We start from the raw sequence: 16,594 nt of genomic DNA, 5'->3' as shown, positions 1-16,594 counted from the left end.
GGAATTAAAAGCCTTGATGTAATGACAATATTTATAAAAGGTTATTTTAATAGCAACATGTACAGAAAAAACTGAAAAGCTACCAAAGTGGTAGACAGATGGTAAGCTTTAAATAGAATTGGAATCTGTAATGTTACCTTATAACTTGGTAAAAATTTTGTGTAGGATATTAATTTGTATCCTAAAATTGGACTCTAGAGACAGATTAAATGTTAAAGCGTATTTTTATTTGTAACTATACATGATTTTAGGGGACAAACACCTACCATGTTTCTGGTTATGATATATACCAACTGGTTTAAACAAAAAAGTTTGAAAAAACAAATCAGGTAAAACGCTCTTCATGTGGGTAGCTCTTCAAATAAGCCACATGCCTAATCTGTTTATTTCTTTCCTGTTTTCTTTTTCAGACTTTTATAGTATTGAATAAAGGGAAGGCAATTTTCCGATTCAGTGCCACCTCTGCCTTGTATATTTTAACTCCACTAAACCCTGTTAGAAAAATTGCTATTAAGATTTTGGTACATTCATATCCTTTTCATGTGAATTGTCTAAATGTTGCTTCCAGTGGTTGAGTTTTTACAAAATGTCATTTTTTCTTTAAAAATACATATAACGTTTCTTTGAGATTAATGGTAAATTGTTGTTTGATCTATTTTTCTCATTGTTTTCTGCTATTTACAAAAAATATGGAATGACTATTATATTTACACACTTTATGGTATAAAATGACTATTATAAAATGTACTATTAAATCACCATTGTGTTTTAGAATGAGGCTAGAAGTAGAATTGTAGCTGTGATGGTGAACGTGTGAATGAAATGGTGTGCCGTAGGAACAAGAAAGCTCCTTTACATCTTTACTAACCTCCGTTTGACCATGTATAACCATTGCTGACGAAGCATAGTCTATTGTATTAGAATCTGTATTACTAAATGTTCAAACCTTTTCTTGCCTTAATCAGCTCTGTATTTTCAGCTCTTGGGTCCAGCTGTCCCCTCCCTTCCTCCTTTCATTCCTTCCTTCCTTCAGTAAATATTTTGAAACTACTCTGTGCCTCTGTATCTGAACTAGTTACAGTGATAGTCAAAAAGCATAGGTAAAAAAAATAGGTGTGGATTTCAAGAACATTTTCAAATAAGCAATGATAAAATAGAAGCATGTTCCTTTGAGGTAGTTTCAAGAACAGGCGTTTCATATGGGCAGATTCAAAATAGTCTTTTATTAAAGCAAACAGAGACAGAAGACTGGTTACCCTAGAGACAGTGCAAATAGAACTGAAACCCTTTTGAGGTACATTTAAATTCTCTCATTCTATGGTTTAATACTGGAAAGTATTTACTGTATTTTGTCACATATAATGTTCGGTTTTTGCCCAAATTTTTGAGGGACAAATAAGGATGCTCAATATACAAGGATGATTACAGACCATGAGTGTAATAATGGGTATAATAATCCTGTGCATGATGCACACAAAACTGTGGGAACACATTATACACAGCAAAATATGAAAATAAAAGATCCACCTCAAAATAACCATAAACTTCCTGAGAGTGAAGTCTGCATTGAGAAGCGCAGAGAAATTATTACATTAATTCTCAGGAAGATTTCAAAATAATGTTTATTCACTATGAGATTACTGGAGTACCATGTTACAGGAGAATTCTCAAACAATGTAATCCTTGACCATACTAGGTTATCCATTCTTAGGTTTTTTATGTCGTGTTCACTAACATTTTGTCAGTTAGTGGATATTTTAATTTACGCCTGTTACACTGGTCTTATACTTAACCTCCCTAAAAAATGGTCACTTCCCCATGCAGTGCAACTTCATAAAACTGATTGGAATGCAAAATTCCCATTTGCTTCAAATAAAGATCTCTTCTTCTTAAATTCAGTTTTGTGAAGAAATAATATGAAATGTAAAAGGAGTGGACCAAGGACATGTGACAGTATTTAAAATTTCCTATTATTTTTGCCATTGTTTTAAAACAAATAATAAATAAGATTAATTTCTGTTGATTTTTTTGTGTTGAATTATTTGTAAATGACCATGATAATGTATTAGCATTTATTCCTTAACTAATCTACTTTATTCAGCATGCTTATCATGTGCACTATTTTGACCAACTGTGTATTTATGACCTTGAGTAACCCTCCAGACTGGACAAAGAATGTAGAGTAAGTAGGAGTGACTTCTTGCAATGAGAAATGCACACTCAAATTCTCTAGCAATCTCTTGTGGTTATGGTCTGACTTATGGTTTCCACTTTTCGAAGTCAGGCTAAATACTTCTAAGAAAAAAATTATTTCCATAATATGAAGGAAGATAAGGGAAGTTCTTTGGGGGAGTTTTTCTTCTATGAGGTAAGTATTTTTTCCCAAGAAACTCAAGATAGTATCTGTTTAAGAAAGGTTATAAACAGTATACACTAGCTACTAAACAATAATTTAGCATGAAAGTTAATACTCAATCAGAGTTATATATTTTAGATAAAACATAATGAGCATTTGAGCGATTTGATGAATAAAATTATTTTACTCTAGTATGCTATTATTGTTATATTTTTTAATTTAATTTTATTTTTAGAGAGGGGGAAATGGAAGGGGAAACAGAGGGAGAGACATATCATTGTGAGAAAGAGAGAAACATCAATCATTTGCCTAATCCAGGCATGACTGGGAATTGAACCAGTGACCTTTTGGTTTGTAGGACAATGCCCAATTCACTGAGCCACACCGATCAGGGCTATTATTGTTATAGTCTGATAAACAGATGTTAGCTCTATGTTAGTATATTAGGCATTTTGATTATATGTTATTTGAGAAAAATACATTTAGGTATTTAAGTTACTTAGACGCTTATTTATATTCAGATATATAGTTTACTTTGACACAGCATGTATAACAAAACTCTGTAGATGTGTTTTGTAAAAGAAATAAAATGTCTCCGCGAAAGTATGCTAAAAAAATGGGCTTAAGAGGAAAATATGATAAAGGAGATATCACTCAAAACTTAAGAAACTTTGTAATTAGAACACTAATAAAAATAATAATAATCCCAATGAAAAGATACTGATCCAGTCCACTTTCTGTAGACATTTATATCTAAAATCGCAGCCAGCAACTCCTTCACAATCTCAGTCCCTGAGCTTTCTCCCTTGAGAGGAAGACCCTGGAAACATTTGGGAGATATCATCAAAATAAAACATTTGATTGAATATTTTAAGAGGCGTAGTAGTTCTTGGGCATGTTAAACTATCCCTGCTTGCACTAAAGAAGGCATTTCTGTCAATTTTCTGCTTTAGTATTAATGTCTTTTATTGCCCAGGATGTTCTATTTAAGTGTGAGGAAAAGATGCCTCTGATTGTTTCAAAACATCAATAAGCTAGTAAAAATTGTGCATTAAACACAATTTCTGCATTAGATCAACATTATTCCCCAATTTATGTCACATATGAGGTTATTCATGCTGGACAGCATGTGTTTTTTAGTGAAACAGAAAATGTTTAGATTACATAAGCTTCTCTGTATAGTATAATACAATAATTAGGTATTTGGCTTATTTTTTAAAAGTTTTAGTAGTATTTTTTATTATTATAGTTTTAAAGTAATTCCCAATAGGAGATAAGATATTATGATAAATACTGCCACTTTTATTTCTGTTTTTATAGATTTCCAGGAATATTTATTGTACAATTCTAAGTCATCATTTGCCAGTGATTTAACACATTAAAGATTATTTGTAGTAGCTTGGAAATGCTCCCTAGAAATCAAGATAGTAGAAAAATTCAGTTTTTATACTGAAGTGAGCCATTTAACAAAATTCTCACCACTTACGATTTGGAGGTTAACAAATGTATATATCTACGTAAAAGTATTCTGTATGTGCTTTTCTCAACCGAAATTATTGAAGCACTTAAATGTACATACAACTAATTTTTATATAACATTATTAAAAGATAGGTAAAATTGACACCTGAATATTATCACTTGAATATTCAGGTCTGTCTTTTAAAGTCATTTTTAGAGTTGACAATATCCATTATCAAAATAATGTTGGCCTTACAAACGTTTTTCACTTACATCTTTTCTTTTGAAAAGTTTCCACAGTTTTCCTGACCAATTATCTCTAGTAGGAAAACAATAAAAATATTAGTGGCCACAGAAAAAAACAATCCCAGAAAACCCAAAGTCCAGTGAAGAGAAGACAACTCAACTCTGACATGAAGACAAGAAGTCATACGAGCAGAAACAGTCCCTGTGCAAAGAGGATATGGCCTGAGGACCACATTGTATATAGTGAGGGTCGCATTATGTGAGACAAGGCCCTTTTATAGATATCACAGTTACGGGGGAAAAAGAGCCAGACAGAATCAATAGAATAATTAGATGCCTAGTGGCACAGAGCCAAGAGAAATGAAGGTGTCCTTGATTCTCACTTACCTGTTCAATCTAGTTTGCTAACAGGCAAGCACCTGTTCTGTGCCATCTGTCTCAGGTGTTAAGCTCTAGGAATCTCTTCCTGAAATAGCTATCAACACTCACCATGTACCTCAAATATCCCCCCAAAATGTCTTACTTTTAAAAAAAGGAAATGAAGTAGGAATTTTAATCTTATTCCTATTAACTGCAGATTAGTTATAATTGTGTACAAATAGCCCATAAAGCACCAACCACTAATATATGATAAGTACAACATACATGTGAACTGTCCCTTATGGCCTTTTACAAGGCCAACTGTCTCCCCAAACAGAAATGTCTTGATGATTATGTGTAATACACAAAAAATTAAAATTAAAACACCAGTAAACATAAGCTCGACATTGCAAATTATCTCTTCCTAACAAAGACAGCGCTTGTTCAGTAAAGATCACAGTTAAATATATTCCTTTTGAAATCAACTTAATCAGTTGAGAAAGGAGAAAGAATGCTTTTAGGAAAAGTAGATGTGAAGGTATCTGCACACACTTTTCTCTGATTTCTTTGTTCCTCATATGAGAGAATTTTAACTATTTTCATATATAAAATTCTAGGAGGCTGTAAAACATAATGATTTTTAATAAAAGTAAATCAGATCTTTGTGGCTTGGGTGAAATAACCTGAAGAGTAAACTTAAATTGTACTTTTTAAAAAGAACGCAATGTTAAAAAAACAAGTACTTCAACTATTTTTAGAAGAAACAGAAATAACTTATATTGTCAACACAAAAAAGGAAAAGCTAGAAATGCACTATATCAAGCAGCAAATGGAAAAATCTCTTACCATTTTGGAGGCTAATTTTGAATTAAACATGTTTAAGTGATTTGGCCCAATTGCACAGAGAGAGTAGCTGGATTAAGGTTAGATTCAGGGATTTTTACCTCTGAAATTTGGTAATAGGGTAAATGCACCCTTAAATACTAATGAATTAAAAAATATATATGTGTACATAAATATGTATAGAGATAAAAAAAGTTTTATAACTCTGTACCTGACTCTTAAGTTTATTTTCTGGATTAGAAATATAAAATATTCCTAAAAATAATTCTAATTATTAGGAAATTTGAGTGGAATCTTTTACTATAAATAAACAAACTCAAGAAATGTTAACTCTAGAGCTGTACTGTGCAATGAGAAAGACATCAAACATTATGTGGCCATTGCAACTTGAAATTTGGCTTGTCCTAATGATTGGAATGATAACATTTTCAATATATTGGTTTAATTAAAATATAATAAAGGTTAAATTCATTTTTTCCTTTTTTATTTGGCTACTAGAAATTTAAAAACTACATTACATAGCTTGTATTATATTTCAATGAAGTTCTATTATTCCTAAAATACATGAAGCTATTATTCTAAAACCTAAGTAGTAAACAAGATTCTATTCTTTGGGGAAAGTATTTTCCCTTTAGTTTAACCCTTTACTCAGGTTTGTAATATTAATTAAACTAGTAGATTATTATTGATAGGTGAAAATAGGAAAAAAAATAATGAATGGAAAAGCACAAAAAATAAGATTTGCTGTATTTTAAAATATCTATACTAACAGTTCAAACAAAATTGTTAATTATTGTTTGGATGCTTTTCCTAGGTACACATTCACTGGAATCTACACCTTTGAGTCACTTATAAAAATCTTGGCAAGAGGATTTTGTTTAGAAGATTTTACATTTCTTCGTGATCCATGGAACTGGTTGGATTTCAGTGTCATTGTGATGGCGTGAGTATTTTTGAAAAATTGTCAAGTTCAAAGAAATAAAAGTAGTTGCAACATAAAGTCAGGTTGTTGTGACATATTTTAAGTGTGGATTATGCTTCTTAGCTAAATTAACTACATGTTTCATAGTTTTTTAAAAATTTTATTTATTTATGTTTAGAGAGAGGGGAAGGGAGGGAGAAAGAAAGGGAGAAGAACATCAATGCGAGACACATCGATCAGTTGCTTCTTTTATGTCCCACAACTGGGGACCGAACCTGCAACTCAGGCTTGTTCCCTGACTGGGAATCAAACCAGTGACCTTTCTCTTTGTGGGATGGTGCCTCATCAACTAAGCCACACCGGTCAGGGCTATGTTCCATATATTTTGAGAATACATACTGTAAGCTATATTTATCTGGTAAATGAGCAAAAATGAAATTACTTCCATGTCAAATAGTCTTCCGCTTCATCAAAATTAAGTTATTCAGTGACTATAATACCACCAACTGTACTTTGATTAGTTTTGCAAATAAATTTGCTCACATTACTAAAAATTACACTAAAATAAGGCAACAACATTTTATTCCTTAGAAGCAACATTAAGCATATGTCACTTCGTGCTCTACAGCAATTGCATTTGTTAAACTCAAGGGGCTCTGCATGCCAAACCCAGCTTTCATTCTTTATTTAATGTAAACTTTGCCAAAACTATCAGTAACTCTGATTTAATTCTACAGGTATGTAACAGAATTTGTAAGCCTAGGCAATGTTTCAGCTCTTCGAACTTTCAGAGTGTTGAGAGCTCTGAAAACTATTTCTGTAATTCCAGGTAAGAAGAAATGGGTGTAAAATGGTAGGCCCTTATATCTCCAACTTTTCTTGTGTGTTGTTGTGTTTGTGTGTGAACTCCCCATTGCAGATATGTGACAGAGTTTGTGGACCTGGGCAATGTCTCAGCGTTGAGAACATTCAGAGTTCTCCGAGCCCTGAAAACAATTTCAGTCATTCCAGGTGAGAGAGCTGGGTTAAACACCGAGGCTGACTGAATAGTCTGTAATAATACCAAAGTTAGAATCATGCTTATAACATTAGCCTTGTTGCTTATTATTCATATTTGTCACCTTCAAGAATGCTAAGTGATTTTTCAATGCAGTTTCAGAAATTACATGCTTATTTATCAAGTCAGCCTTTGAGTTTAACAGAGAATTGCATGAGGTATCTATTAAAAATAGTAGTTTTGCTCTCTCTCTTTCCCTCCCTCTCTCTCCCTCTCTCTCTGTCAGTCTCTTTCTTTCTTGAGCACGTGTTTATGATGTAAAGTTTTCTCTTTTACATTCATAAAATAGCTCTGCTACCATGGCTTTACTAACTGATCTGGATGTTGCCATTCACTGCAGATTTGTTTTGAAAATGGATCTTCTTTTTAGAGAAGAGATTATTAAACAGCATGCACATGGCTGCTTTTATCATTTGAAAATTTGTTTCTTCCCCAAATCATTTCTACTGGGAAGCTAGTATAAAAGATGGGTTGGGGAGAAATAGCCTCATGAAACACAAAATCTGAAATAAAAAAGTACTGGTAAGTTTGCCTTTTCATGTTCATGGCAGCATGTGAAACCACGCACACAAACCTTCCTGCCTAGATCTTTCCTTTTTAGGCAACAGATCTGTTCGTTTTTAACCTCCAGAAAGCACACTGTTCATACATAAAATCTGCTCTTCATCCATCTCTCAAACCATCCAGTTGTCCACAATGCTTAAACGTCTAAGCTGCCAAACCAGTGTTTGGTGGGGGGAAAGAGATGTGTGTGACTAGTAAGAGGACATGGTGGGGATGGCCCTTCTCCTAGCTGACCTCTCGTCCCCTCTCCTCAGGTTTAAAGACCATCGTGGGGGCCCTAATCCAGTCGGTGAAGAAGCTCTCCGACGTCATGATCCTGACTGTGTTCTGTCTGAGTGTGTTTGCTCTGATTGGCCTGCAGCTGTTCATGGGCAACCTGCGGAACAAATGCTTGCAATGGCCCCCGAGTGATTCAGCTTTTGAAAGCAACACCACTTCCTTCTTTACTGGCACAATGGATTCAAACAGGACATTTGTTAATGTAACAATGAGCACATTTAACTGGAAGGATTACATTGAAGATGACAGTAAGGAATATTGCTACATTGTTCACCGTAGCTGTTGCTGAATGAGTTTTCAGCTGTAAATAGTTGAGGCTATGGGTGTGAAGCCATTTTTGTAAATATACTTTACATTTTGGAAATAACCAAGATAGTCACATTCATATTATTCCTAATGTCGATAGGATTGGTAAGAAATAAAGCAGTTTATTCTTTATATCTACAGGTCACTTTTACGTTTTGGATGGACAAAAAGACCCTTTACTCTGTGGAAATGGCTCAGATGCAGGGTAAGGAACACATGATTTTTAAAGCTATAAACACTTTGGGGAAAGCAGATGAGAAAAAACACATAAGGGTAGTGTTGTATGTATCCAGTAAAGAGTGGGGCTGTCTGTCTATCTGGGAAGTACCTTCTCTGTCTCACTGGATTGCTAGCAGTTCTAAACTCAGAGGCAATAAAGCCATCCCTCTGGGTGAAGAGCTTTTCTGCAAAGTTTCACAGTTAAGATATACTTGCATTATTGCTCAAAAGTGTGAAAGCCTGGAATCTTTTTTATAAACATGTCAGAGCCATTAAAAGAATACAGGCAGGGAAACAAAAGATGGGCAGCATGGTGAGGCTATATGTTGATGGAATAAGTTTTGATATGGCTGAAAAAGATCCAGGCTATATAACATAGTCTTCAAGGTGCAAGTCCAGTTGGGAAACTGCTTTGAGAAACTTAATACTCTTGAAATATTAAGATATTTATAATATTATAGCCTAAAACCGTGTGTGCAAAGAAGCCAAGGGACAGATGTATGTCAAGGGCATGCTCCACTCTGAGTCTGCGTACTTACCAGTTCTTATTGGTCAAATTCTACCATAACAGATGCTGCAGTATCTTAGTCATTCTGCTAGTCTCTCATACTTAACATATTTTCCTGAGAACATTGTAAATTAATTTTAAGTTAGGATAGAGGGTGAATATTTTGGAAGCCAAGGGATAGAAATAGTAAGTGACTCTTAGAGCACAGAATTACAGAACATCCTTTGAATCATCCTAGCAAATTGAAAACTGGTTTGTCCATAAAGATCTAAGTGTGTTATTGAAACTATATACCAGTCATAGAGATGAAGATGAGGGGAATTTTTTCTCTGATGTTTTCCCCACCTTTGTTGGTAAAGTATATAAATAAGAGCATAACGTCTAGAATTCACAAATATCTCTGTTCAAATCCTAACTCCACCATTTACAAACTCTTTGCCCTTGGAAAAGTGTCCTAACTCCCTGTACCTGTGTTTGCTTTTTTCTAAAATGAGGAGAGTAATATTGCCTCTCTTAGGGTTATTATGGTAATAACCTATTACACAGAAAACACTTGGACTAGCATGTGCTCCACCATAAGCATTTATTGCATTTACCTATTAACTTTCATTATTGTGGTTAATATAAAAGACTAGATAAAACTTTTGGTAAGGCTGGCTAGTGCATACTTGATTCCAATTAAATGATAATAATCACTTCCTTTTATTGAGTACCTACAATGAGTTAGCTAATTTACATGGTAAAATTGATACCTGCTCTATTGTTAAATGTCAAATAAAATTCTAGAGATATATACCCAATTTTAAGACTTCCTAAAAGGCCACAATAATTAAGACAGTATGGTACTGGGAAATAATAAGCATATAGATCAATGAAACAGAACAGAAAGCAAAATTTTTAAAAAGTAGACCCACATAAAGATGGTCAGATAATGTTTGACAAAGAAGAAAATGCAACTCAATAGAGACAGGAAAAATTTTTCAACAAATGGTGCTGAAACAATTGGAGATGCATATGCAAAAAAAAAAAAACAACACACCTAGATACAGATCTTACACCTTACACAAAAATTAACTCAAATTTAATCATAGACCTAAATATAAAATACAAAATGGTAATGCTTCTTTAAACAAAAAAAAGAATAAAATCTGCATGACTTTGAATTTCATGATGAGTTTTTTAAAAATATTTTATTTATTCATTTTTAGAGAGAGGAGAAGGGAAGGGGAAAGAGAGGGAGAGAAACATCAATGTGTGGTTGCCTCTTGTGTACCCACTACTGCAGGCTCAGACTGGCCCGCAACCCAGGCATGTGCCCTGACTGGGAGTGGAACCAGCAGCTCTTTGGTTTGCAGGCCAGCACTCAATCCACTGAGCCACACCAACCAGGGCTGATGATGAGTTTTTAAAGTAACAGTTGCACAATCCATGAAAGAGAAAATAAGTTAGATTTTATTATAATTAAAAACTCCTGATCTTCAAAGACACTTAAAAGAAATGAAAAGAAAAGCCATTGGGAGACTTCCCCCAAGATGGAGGAGTAGGTGGAAACACTTTGCTTCCTCGCACAACCAAATCTAAAAATAAAAAAGTTTTAACAACAATAAATGCAATCAAACCACAGAAAATCGAACAATACGGAGCCCCAAAACAAAGAACCGCTCAGTAAACAGGCGGGGGTGAGCAGTGAGGCAGACCAGGTGAGCGGAGAGGACCACCATTGCTCCTTCTCTGACCCCACCCCACATACAGTGTCACAACCCAGTGACCTGGTGAACACCTAAGGCCCCTCTCCTCATACGTAACAGGCACAAACAGATCAAAACATGGCTCAAGAACAACTCAGAGTCCCAGAACCAATAAATCTAAGCAATGAAGAAATAGCCAAACTTTCAGATGCACAGTTCAAAACACTGGTGATCAGGATGCTCACAGAACTGGTTGATTTTAGTCACAAATTAGAGGAACATATGAAGGCTAAACTAATTGAAATGAAGGAAAATGCACAGGAAACCAATAGTAATGGAAAGGAAACTGGGACTCAAATCAAGGGAGTAGACCAGAAAGAAGGAAAAAATGACCAAACAGAAATATATGAAGAAAGAAGAATTCAAAAAAATGAGGACAGGCTTAGGAACCTCCAGGACATCTTTAAATGCTCCAACATCTGAATTATAGGAGTACTAGAAGCAGAAGAGGAACAGTCACAAGTGGAAACCTCATTTGAACAAATAATAAAGGAGAACTTCCCCATTCTGGCAAAGGAAATAAACTTCCAGGAAATCCAGGAAGCTCAGAGAGTCTCAAAGAAGTTGGACCCAAAAAGGAACACACCAAGGCACATCATCATTATATTAGCCAAGATTAAAATGAAGGAGAGAATCCTAGAAGCAGCAAGAGATAAGGGGACAGTCACCTACAAAGGAATTCCCATCAGACTGTCAGCAGATTTCTCAAAAGAGACCTTACAGGCAAGAAGAGGCTGGAAAAATGTATTCAAAGTCATGAAAACCAAAGACCTACAACCAAGATTGCTCTATCCAGCAAAGTTTTCATTTAGAAGGGAAGGACAGATAAAGTGCTTGTCAGATAAGATCAAACTCAAGGAGTTCATCATCACCAAGCCCTTATTATATGAAATGTTGAAGGGACTTACCTAAGAAAAAGAAGATAAAAAAATGAACAGTGAAAGGACAGCAAACTCACAGTTATTAAGAACCACACCTAAAACAAAAGTAAATTAAGAGGACAGCTAGATCAGGAGTGAACCATAGAAATGAAGATCACATGGAGGGTTAGCAACAGGGGAGTGGGAGGAGAAGGGGGGAGAAGGTACAGGAAATAAGTAGCATAGACAGTAGATAGAAAATAGATGGGGGGGTAAGAATAGTAGGGGAAATATAGAATCTAAAGAACTTGAGATACGTGTTCATGAACTAAAGGGGGGGAATGGTGGGGGGAGGGGTGTGCAGGGTTGAGGGGAATGAAGGGGGGAATAGAAGGGGGGAATAAATGTAATGTCATAATCAATAAAAGAAAAATATATTTTAAAAAAGAAAAATCTAAATAGAAAAAAAATAAAGTCTAAACCTGGACTGTCAGATGCTAGACAGGGGTTCATTCCTGGACCCCTGGAATGAACTGAGCACTGATCCTGGAAGCACTGAGTCCCATGACCAATTGGAAAATAAAGAATTTTAGGAACAAACAAACAAAAAAAGCCATTGACTGGGAGAAAATATTTGCAAAACACATATCTGATAAAATATATCAAAAATATAAATAGCACTCAAAACTCAACAACAAGAAAACAGATAAGTTAATTTAAAAATGGTCAAAAATTTTGAATAGACACATTACAAAAGAATATATACAGTGGCTCAAATAAATATAGAAAACTCTCAAGGTCATTGACATTATGGAATTAAAAATTAAAGCAGCAAGGAGTTACTATAACTATTAAAATGGCTGAAATCTAAAACAACTGACAATACCAACTGTTGATGAAGATGCAGAACAACAGAATTTTCATTCATTATTTGTTGTAATGCAAATGGTGCAGCCACTTTGGAAGACAGTTTGACACTTTCTTACAAAATGAACATAGTCTTACCATACAACCCAGCAATTTGCCCTATTAGGTATTTAGCCAATTAATTTGAAATTTTATGTCCATACAAAAAACTTGCAGGTGCATATTTATAGCAGCTGTGTTCATAATCACCAGACACTGGAAGCAATCAAGATGTCCTTCACTATATGAAGAGATAAATTGTTGTATACTCATAGGATGAAATATTATTCAGTGATAAAAAGAAGCTGTCAAACTGCAAAAACCAGTGATGAAACTTAAATTCATATTACTACATGACAAAGAAAGTCTATATGAAATTGCAATATTATACATGATTCCAATTTTATGACATACTGAAAAAGATAAACAAGAGATGGTTGAAAAAATATCAGTGTTTTTCAGGGATCCAGGGTAGCTGATTTGGTTATGTATAGGGGTTTTTTTAGGGTAGAATAACTATTCTGTATGATTCTAGAATGGTGAACATTAAGCATTTATCAAAAGTTCTAGAACTTTCACAGCACAAAGAATGAACAGTGTATGCAAATATAAAAAATTGTTTGTGAGGTTGGAGGAATCCAGGTTAAAATACAAAAAGTTACAAAATTATCTAAATATGCTTTAACTGTATAAAATAACCTCACTGAAGGAGGTGGGGAAAGAGGTGCTAATTAAAAAAGCTGTAAGACTAAAGGCAAAAGGAATTATACTCTAGTTGATAGTTGTTTCTCATGGTAGTATAGATTAACAACCCTGAAATAACTATGCATACATATTAAGTATATGGATAGCAGAAGATAGCAGCCAGGCTTCTAACTTTTGGAATGAAAGGTTTAAGATTTTTTTAAAAGAAATTTTAAAGATCTGTAATAACAAAATAGGGTTGGAGAGAAGAACATGACCTCATATTTAGGTCAATCTAGGCACAGATGTGTACACACAGAAATATGTACATGCTATTAGAAACCAAGATCTGGGTGCTAAGTATGTTTGTTGCAAAGGTGGTGACCTTGCTTCTAGGGCCTCAGCTGACATAGCAAGGATATACACATACAGATACACATATTTATCTTGGTTTCTCTTACCATTCTCCAATGAAAGAACAAGTGGTCCTTGGAGAAATGGCTGGTTCTAGCACTGGGGCAGGAAATATAAGATATGATCATGAAGCATCCTGTAGTTTCAGAAGGTAAGAAAATTCTAAAAAACAAAAACAAAAAGAACAATAAAAAAACACATATGGCCCTGGGGTGATTGATGTCAAGGAGATACAGGAATCAACTAAAGGTTCCCAATGGCCAAAACTGAAACAATTTTAGCAATAAATAAATAAATTAATTAATTAAATATAATTGGATTATAATTCAAAGTAGAAACTGAATATCCATGGTTCATACTCATATAAATGAATGAATATTGATATATGTAAATAGATGAGAGATAATAAACAAATTTCTCATGCAGAAAAATTCCAAATATTTTATGCACATAACTCTGCTCTTAAGAAGGTGGATCATGGAGTTCCAGCCAAGATGGAGGCGTAGGTAGAATGCTTCACTTCCCTGCACAAGAATAACAACCAATTTAAAAACAATAAACAACCAGAACTGCCAGAACTGCCAGAAAATCAAACTGCATGGAACTCCGACAACCATGGAATTAAAGAAACATTCATCCAGAGTGGTAGGAAGGAAAGAGACAGGCAGCTGGTGCAGAGGACCCGAGGCAAGGTGGCAGACCCCCAGGAGGGTGGGGCTGGCTGACCTGGAAACTAAAGACTCAAAATCTCCAGCTGTAAAATACTGTGGGGGCTGCAAGGGCAGGAGAAACTCCCAGTCTCACAAGAAATTTCTTTGGAAAGTGGGGCTAAAGCAGAGCAAGCAAGCAGCATTGTTCCCTCTCTAACCACTCCCCGACAGACTGCACCACAATGCAGCAGAGGGTTGTCCCACCCTGGCAAATACCTAAGGCTCTGCCCCTTACTTACAACATAACAGGTGCACTGAGACAAATAAATATGGCCTAAATATAAGAACAAATCAAAACTCCAGAAAAAGAGCTAAGCAATGAGTGTGTAGATAACCTACCTAATGCAGAGTTCCAAACGCTGGTAATCAGGACACTCACAGAATTGATTGACTTCAGTCACAAAATGAAGGAAGAAATGAAGGCTACACAAAGTGAAATAAAGAAAAATATACAGGGAACCAACAGCGAAGGGAAGGAAACCAGGACTCAAATCAACTAGTTGGCACAAAAGTAAAAAATAAACATTCAACCGGAACAGAATGAAGAAAGAAGAATTTACAAAGATGAAGAGAGGCTTGGGAAACTCTGGGACAACTTTCAGCACTCCATCTGAATCATAAGGGTGCCAGAAGGAGGAGAGGAAGAGCAAGAAATAGAAAATTAATTTGAACAAATAATGAAGGAAAACTTCCCCAATCTGGTGAAAGAAATAGACTTTCAGGAAGTCCAGAAAGCCCAGAGAGTCCCAAAGAAGTTGGACCCAAGGAGTAACACACCAAGGCACATTATAATTATGTTACTCAAGGTTAATGATAAGGAGATAACTTTTTCAATTTTATTTACTTATCTTTAGAAGGGAAGGGAAGGAGAGAAGGAGATAAATATCAATGTATGCTTGCTTCTGGTGCATCCCCTGCTGGGAACTGGCCTGCAACCCAGGCATGTGCCCTGATGGGGAAATTGAACCGCGATCTTTAGGTTCAAAGGCCCGTGCTCAATCCAATGAGCTACACCAGCCAGGGCAAGGAGAGGATTTTAAAAGCTGCAAAAAGAAGGGAGAGAGTGACCTACAAAGGAGTTCCTATAAGACTATCAGACGATTTCTTAAAAGAGACCTTACAGGCAAGAAGGGGCTGGAAAGAAGTATTCCAAGTCATGAAAGGGAAAGACCTACATCCCAGATGACTCTATCCAGCAAAGCTATCATTTAGAATGGAAGGTCAGATAAAGTGCTTCCCAGATAAGGTCAAGTTCAGGGAGTTCATCATCACCAAGCCCTTATTATATGAAATGTTAAAGGACTTACCTAAGAAAAAGAGGATAAAAACTATGAACAGTAAAATGACAACAAACTCACAACTATCAACAAGTGAACCTAAAAAAACAAAAACAAAAAGTAAGCAAACACCAGAACAGGAACAGAATCACAGAAATGGAGATCACGTGGAGGGTTATCAGCAGAGAGTAGAAGGCGGATGAATAGGGGAAAGACTACAGAGAATAAGAAGTATAATAGATAGGCATAAAATAGACAAGGAGAGGTTAAGAATAATATGGGAAATAGAGAAGCCAGAGAAATTATATGTACAACCCATGGACAAAACTAGGGGGGTGGGATACTAGTGAATGGGGGAGTTCAGGGCAGAGGGGGGATAAAAGGGAAGAGAAAATGGGACAACTCTAATAGGGTAATCACTAAAATATACTTAAAAATAAAAAATAAATAAATTTTTTTTGTTCAACCAAAAAAAAAAGAAAAAGAAAGTGGATCATGACTCCCTGCTCCTTATGTGTGAGCTGCACATAAACATTTTCTCCCAAAGAGTGCAGTATGGAAAAATTAGAATAGTAAATGAACAGTGAAGAAACCTGACAAAACACTACCTCAACTCAGGTAATGAAGTTAGCATCAACAGCGATGTCATATTGATGGTTTGTAGCCTTGACGTGAAGTGATGATAATGATATTTTACCTCTGTGGTCTCTCTCCCCCAATCTATAACACGATCTAATCACACACACAGATGAAACCCAATCAATACCTGACTAGCACTCCTCAAAACCGTCAAGGTAATGGAACACAAGAGAAGTCTGAGAAACCGTCACAGCCAGGGGAGCCTCAGGAGACATAATACCTAAATGCACTGGGGTA

The 16,594-nt window shown here is 35.3% G+C and overlaps 1 protein-coding gene across 1 annotated transcript in view; it reads left to right on the top strand.

Moving 5' to 3' along the window:
• Positions 1-16,594, top strand: part of LOC119047635 (sodium channel protein type 3 subunit alpha) — a 117,493-nt gene that overhangs the window by 31,850 nt on the left and 69,049 nt on the right. The window contains exons 3-8 of the mRNA XM_053665237.1: positions 411-529; positions 2,093-2,182; positions 6,079-6,207; positions 6,924-7,015; positions 8,062-8,334; positions 8,534-8,597. Of these exons, the coding sequence (XP_053521212.1) occupies positions 411-529; positions 2,093-2,182; positions 6,079-6,207; positions 6,924-7,015; positions 8,062-8,334; positions 8,534-8,597 (767 nt within the window). The remainder of the gene's footprint in view (positions 1-410; positions 530-2,092; positions 2,183-6,078; positions 6,208-6,923; positions 7,016-8,061; positions 8,335-8,533; positions 8,598-16,594) is intronic.

The sequence above is a fragment of the Artibeus jamaicensis genome, unplaced genomic scaffold (genome assembly GCF_021234435.1).
Source record: "Artibeus jamaicensis isolate MK-2021 breed Jamaican fruit bat unplaced genomic scaffold, CSHL_Jam_final contig_391, whole genome shotgun sequence".
Classification (NCBI taxonomy): domain Eukaryota; kingdom Metazoa; phylum Chordata; class Mammalia; order Chiroptera; family Phyllostomidae; genus Artibeus; species Artibeus jamaicensis.
Note: the sequence above shows the minus strand (reverse complement) of the source record. Positions and strands in the feature narration are given on the sequence as shown.